The 6,747-nt window shown below is 38.2% G+C and overlaps 1 protein-coding gene across 1 annotated transcript; it reads left to right on the plus strand.

The window, feature by feature from the left end:
* Window positions 1-1,476: 1,476 nt before the first annotated feature.
* LOC123962620 (vasodilator-stimulated phosphoprotein-like) lies at window positions 1,477-6,044 on the plus strand. The gene is made up of 6 exons (XM_046038791.1): window positions 1,477-2,071; window positions 2,232-2,327; window positions 3,993-4,059; window positions 4,453-4,510; window positions 4,640-4,717; window positions 4,840-6,044. Exons 1-5 carry the CDS (start codon window positions 2,064-2,066, stop codon window positions 4,684-4,686), a joined length of 276 nt encoding a protein of 91 aa, XP_045894747.1. The 5' UTR covers window positions 1,477-2,063; the 3' UTR covers window positions 4,687-4,717; window positions 4,840-6,044.
* The last annotated feature ends 703 nt before the right edge of the window (window positions 6,045-6,747 follow it).

Here is a 6,747-nt window from a genome sequence, read left to right on the forward strand (position 1 = left end):
AGTTTTGATAGGCTGTTTAGGGAAATGCCAATGGCTGGTTTGTGTCCCTTTGTCAGTTTAACAGGCCCCGCGTTATCAGCTTTGGAATCAAAAAGGTGCCAGTTTGACCCCTCCCCTTCTTCTCTGGGGAGGAGAAAGGAATTTAGGGTAGCTCCAAATTTATTCCATGTAAAATGCACAAATCCACACCGTTGTTCACTACAAGGTTGAGGGAAGCAAAGCAGTCTAAACATATATCTGGTTTTACAGCTGTTTCCAAGGTTCCTGAGTTTAGAGAAAAGCCAGTGCCAGTTAAGGGCAGGTCTTGGTGAATTTTGTTTCTAATAGTTAGAATTTTATCATTAAAGAGGCTCATGAAGTCGTAACTACTGAGAGCTATGGGAATACTTGGCTCAATAGAGCTGTGACTCTCTGTCAGCCTGGCTACAGTGCTGAAAAGAAACCTGGGGTTGTTCCTATTTTCCTCTATTAATGACGAGTAGTACGCTGCTCTGGCATTACGGCGGGCCTTCCTATAAGTTTTAAGACTATCTTGCCTAAATTAAACGAGAATTTTCCAGTTTTGTGGAACGCCAATTCCTCTCAAGTTTCCGCGATATTTGCTTTAATTTGAGTTTCAGTATTATACCATGGAGCTAACCGTCTTTGTTTTAGTATTTTCTTTTTTAGAGGGCCACAGAGTCAAGTGTCATTCACATTGAGCCTGCAGCACTATCAACAAGATGATCGATTTGGGAGGGACTGAAATTAGCATAGGAGTCCTCCGTTACTTTGTGATCTGATAATGAATTTAGAGCTGATGGAATCGCATCCTTAAATTTAGCTACAGCACTATCAGACAGACATCTTGTATAGAAATTTTTGCCCAATGGCGAGTAGTTCAGCAGTACAAACTCAAAACATATCAAACAGTGGTTGGATAAAGAGGGATTCTGTGGGAACACTAATGTTCAATTTCAATACCATATACCAGAAAAAGGCCGGTTTATGAACACTCTGAGAGAAGCCAGTGGAATCCAACAGAGAGATAAACACAGTACTGAAGCGGTCATTCTCAATGTCCACATGAATATTAAAATCCCCTACAATAATAACTTTGTCCGTTTTAAGGACTAAAGTTGACAAAAACTCTGCAAATTCAGATAAGAATTCAGAGTTTGGACCAGGTGCTCGGTACATTATAACAAATAGAATTGGTTGCAGTGATTTCCAACTTGGGTGTGAAAGACTAAGAACAAGGCTTTCAAATGAGGCTTAGAGCTGATGAGTAGGCTAGAGTCGAAGATAGCTGCAACTCCACCTCCTCAGCCTGTGCCTCGAGGAATGTGAGTATTAATATGACTGGGAGGAGTGGATTCAATTAGGCTAACATATTCTCCATCACCCAGCCAGGTTTCACTAAGACAAAATAAATCAATATCATAATCTGATATTAATTCATTTACTAGTACACCTTTATATGAGAGAGATCTGATGTTCACATTTAATTCTTGTTGTTAATTGTTAATTTTTACTATGTTTTTATGCACACTTCCTCTTCTGTTTAACTTTGATTCAATTATTTTAAGTGGTCGGGGGGCAGACACCATCACTATGGGGTTTTGGGTGAGTAAATGCTCTAATGGAAGTGCAGAGAATAAGATTGGGACTCTGCCTCCTAGTCTCAACTATGGGTTGTCATAGATTTTGTCCACTAATAAACTCGGCCAGATTTCTAGATAAGGGAGCTGCTCCATCTAAAGTGGGATGAATGCTTTCCAAACCAGACCAGGTCTTCCCCAGGAAGTCCGCCAATTTTCTACAAAGCCCACATAATTTGATGGACACCACCTCCACAACAGGCGGTGGAATGATGACAATGTCTGACATTGTTCTTGCATATGTACACACCAACTCAACATATATTAACATATCTTCTTTATTTACACAACAACACAGCATGGTATGAACGCTTGAAATACATTTTAGGGTAAAACAGACAAACTACAAAAACAATTTCAATTGTAATAATAGATATTTTTTCACCAGAAATCAATGGAAACTCCAAGGAAAAATTTACCACCATGCCAAGGTAAAAGCCTGATAAATCAGGCCTTCACTATCTACATGACTGATCATTGCATTATGTTTTGTTCCAATGACATCTATAACATAGCCCCCTTGAGCCATCCATACAAATTCAAAAACCCAATCACCACCTGCCTTAAAGGAGCTGCATGTTTTTGCAACAGGCCCAAATCCTTAACCAACAATCCAAAGCACTCCAGCCCAAGTCCCAGCTCATCCTCTTCTCCCTCCTCTAACTCTGCAACTACCACAGTGTCCAGGTATTACAGCTGCGTTCTACAGGGAATGGCTGCGTTGGGCTCCGGCTGTGAGGGAGCAGATTGCGGCCATAGACAATGCTTGTGATTCCACCAGATGTGCTGCAGCACATTTTAGAAGCATACAGAAGCTATGCTCAGATTGAAACAGGCAGGAAGGCAGACACAGAAACAGCACAGAGATTTGTTTTCAAAATAAAACCACCTGTTCAGGCTCCTGATCTTAACAATAAACAATAAACACAATTAATACACACAAAAAAAGAAGCCTATTGGGCAAAAGCACAAGAATTATATAGGACATCACTAAATCAACAAAATCTGAGCAAGTCGACAAAATCAGGCAGGGAAAATGCTCTACTTCTGAAATGCTCCCTGTGGGGTATGAAGCTGTGCAGAAGACAGAACAAAACCACGACGCAGCCAGAATGCGATGCAGCCATTCCCTATGGAATCCAGCTGTTACTCTTCCAACCGTCCCCACCTGCCGCCAACATTCTTTTCTGTCCTACTTCTACTTCTACTACTTCTTAGCACTCTCTTCTTTGTATGCCTCCTACTGTATAGTATGAGCCAGTGAGTTCTGCACTGGTATCATTGGTGTTCTGCTTGCAAATGACTCACTGCAACAAATAAAGTCTCAACCATTAGGCTGTAAGCAGAGCTGTAACTATAGCAAGAGAATGAAACCTGAAGCTGCTCTGGTCACATTCAGCTTTCTGCTTTACTGCAACATGTTGTCATGATGGCGCCCTGCAACTGCATTCATTAGGGCCTGAGCACGAGAGCAAGTGCCAAGGCCAACAACTCCTGGCACTGAAAGTACAAGGGACTCATTGTTTTTACTAAGATTGTTATTTTTCTGCTTTTGTAACTGCAGTTTTGAGTGGCTTACAAAGCATGAAAACTTAAAAATCTGTGGTCCACACTTGATATCCTGAAACATAACGTATAATTAGGTCATTAATTGATTAAAGTAAATTTTCATTCAAACAGCTTACATGAACAGGACATACAATTAGTGCATGCTCGCTAACGCCTTATTGTGGTCACAAGAAGTAATGTTTAACTCGTTTGCGCAGTGCCCAATAGTCATGAAGATTCAGAGGCCTCCTCTGATGAGCCCACAACTGTTGCGCCCCCGTGTTGTAAACACAACATCGAACAAGGCGAAAAACTAGGCGAGTTTTTGCTCATAAAGTCTGAATATCAGAGCAGTAATGAGTATTATTATTGGTCTACCCAAGTAATGTGTTACCATGTTTGGGGGAGTAATCAGTCATTGCTCCACTTGCACCACAAAGTCAAGCTAATATACACAGAACTGGGCATTTTGGAGACAATTAAATTATACCAGCTGAAGACTTGAGGAAGTGATTGCTCTTACTGAAACATGAGTAGCAGTTGGAATGATGGAAGATGATCCCTTTTTAACATTGATTATGTTTACTGTTTTTGTTCGCTGTTCACTCTTTCCCTCATTGTCTCACTCTTCTAAGATTTTCTAAAAGCTACGAAATGCTTTGGTTTTTTATCTGAAGTAAAGTATGCTGCTTCTCCTGGCCAGCTCTCTTTTGGGAAATACCTTGAAATACCTTGGGAAATGCTTGATCAAGGGATCAAGCACTCTGTTTTGGCTAAGGTTAAATATGGATCTTTCTGTCCTAGAATGAAAGTGTTGAAAAAGAACTCAGATGGTGCTGGAAGTGATACTGATGTGGAACAACTCAAACAGGTTTGTTCATCCATCTCTATTTGAACATACAACAATATCCTGGACATGGTTAACTGGCCAACAGTAAAGCTCTGTCATGACTTTTTCATAGCAGTATATTAGCTTATAATTAATCAAAAACCACATCATTTCCTGTGTGTGGCGCAAGAAATTTGTGCTTTTGTTTATAATGAACAGAGATTTATGTTCAACCATGATTTGCAAGCACTAGAGAGTAATCAAAAATGCAACAGACTGCAGTTGCAAAGTCTAACTATTGTGCCAAGTTATCAGATAGTGCTTTACGGCTGTTTACTAAAATACTGATTGACTTAAATTATGATGTAGAATTTGTCACGTAAGAGCTTTCAATACCAAGGTCTTATAGTATTACAATTATCTATGTATTTGAAGGAAATTCTGGAAGAAGTGAAAAAAGAACTTCAAAAAGTGAAGGATGAGATTATCACAGGTGAGTTCTTACTTGTCTGTTGTCATTAGGTTAACTTATAAAGCTAGATAGTGCATGTATAAACTATTCATAACCATGGAATGTTTTTGTATTATACTTATATATTACTCTGTACTCTGTCTCTTCCAGCACTGATCCAGGAGCTGCAAAGGGCACAGCCAAAGGGTGACGAGTGAATAACTGAAGAATGGATCAAGACAATAATAAGTAGATGTGATTGTTTTTTTAAACATATTTTTACCCAGTAGAAATTGTGTTGTTTTTTTTACAGAGTATACAATGTCAATGTATTTATCACACACATGATTGTGTCTTCTTCATATTTTCAGGTGGTACAGTTTAGAGCCTGACCAATACTGGAATCTTGAGGTTGATGCTGATATTAATGTTTAAAGAGTAACAAGAATTGGAAGACCATATAGATCTATGGGCTGACATTCCTTTTTTAAATATATAATTTTGATAAGAATGTCTCATACTGTTTTTAATGAATTATGACTTCAATATGTACTAAGCAGCGCAAATTGCAGTTGAGAATTAAGTGTTATCTGGTTGATAAATGTAATGGAGACACTTTCTAAATTACCTCAAACCTATTTTATGTCTGGCATTTTTGTCTATCCTGTTTCTCAGTACAGTAAATACAACTGCTAGCCATGATACTTTTTTTTGCATGTGAGAGGAAGACACATTGTATCAAATATTAAAATGTGTCTTTGTCTTTAACTGATTCACTTTTTGCCAGTCCTCTTCCGTTTCGGTGGAACTTCCTCCCTACTGTCCTGTTTCCTTTGCGGCACATACAGGTGTGGTGTGCGTAACAACAGCATAAATGCACAATACAATTTAATTAAAAACTTCACTTTAGTAAAAGTAATGCAAAATGGCCCACGTTATATTATTTAGTGGTTATATATACATTAAATGTTGTGATGATGGCTGAGGTATTCAGCTAAGTAGTCTAATTTAGAACAATGTTCATCATAAATTTTGTGTGCAGAAATTTTTATCCACAAGTTACTAGTAACATAGCTCTTAGATAAATGTAAAAGTACATTTCTGTTTGAAAGGAAGTGAAGTAAAGGTATACATTAGCATGAAATAGAAATTCTCAGTACCTTAAAATTGTACTTAATAAGTTTACTTAGATACTTTCCACCACTGTGTTTGTAATTCTGTATACTGATCTCGGGGTAACCGAGACATCAGTTTTCTGGATATAAAATTAATTTAAACAAATCACCTAATACTATCCCGTTCTTTCCTTTCAAATGGTCTTCATCAGGTTTTGTCTGGTTTGTCTAGGTATTTTTGTTTAACTCTATCTCTACATTTCATCAATTGTATGAAGCCAGTTTTCTTCTATTATCTGGTAAAATAAGACGTTTGTTGTGGGGAAAAATAACATAGTATTAAAATAAGTATTCTGAAAAATAAGAATCATTTAGTGAAATTTCTTGGTATATGGTTGCAATGGAAACAGTGAAAACATGGTGTGAGAAATTGTTGCCAATAAAACACCTTTTGCAAAATACATCTGCTTCTTGATTGCCTCCTTCAAGTACAGTAAGTAAGATGGTTGAGAAAGGAAGAAGGTCTTGACATAAGATAAAGTTAAAACTTGGGCAATAGAGTAATGTGGGAACAGGATACAGATAAGTAGAAAAGAAGCTTGTGTGAAATTAGTGAGATTGCGCCTGTCTAGCATGATTTTGCACTGTCTTGTCTGCAGATGGTGGTGTTTGCAGTGACCATCTATCTGATACCAAGTAGAAAAGAGTCCATGATGGACAGGGCAGAAGACACGTGCCAAAATTAATTAGAATGTTGGTTGCTAACTCTCTCGTTGTTAGACAGGTTGTGAACCTATGGTCAAAAGTTTACAACTAAGAGAATCGATTGATGAAGGTAAGAAGAGAGTGAGATGGAATCCAGGAAATCGGAGGGTAAAGGTCTCTCTGATGATATGGGGAAACCCGACAGGGCAGTGAAAACTACAGCGGGTCTGCACAACTATGCTGTGAATGGACCAGGGTGGGAAGATTCAGAAGAAATTCAGAGTGAGAATAGTACAGAGATTAGTCAGTAGAAACAAGGAAATTATTTTTGGCAGAACAGGTACAATAAAAATCAGGAAAGTGATGGCTAACCAAACGGTGATACTGTGGTCGAGAGAAATTATTTTAAGTTTATACTCAAGTTAAAGGAAAAGAATGGTCTCCCTCCTTATGCCCAAA

Source organism: Micropterus dolomieu, linkage group LG23, assembly GCF_021292245.1.
Source record: "Micropterus dolomieu isolate WLL.071019.BEF.003 ecotype Adirondacks linkage group LG23, ASM2129224v1, whole genome shotgun sequence".
Lineage (NCBI taxonomy): Eukaryota > Metazoa > Chordata > Actinopteri > Centrarchiformes > Centrarchidae > Micropterus > Micropterus dolomieu.

Coding starts and splice junctions, on each gene's coding strand:
- LOC123962620 (XM_046038791.1), top strand. Junction 2,328..3,992: donor GCAACTACCACAGTGTCCAG/GTATTACAGCTG, acceptor TTTCTGTCCTAG/AATGAAAGTGTTGAAAAAGA. Junction 4,511..4,639: donor GAAGGATGAGATTATCACAG/GTGAGTTCTTAC, acceptor TGTCTCTTCCAG/CACTGATCCAGGAGCTGCAA.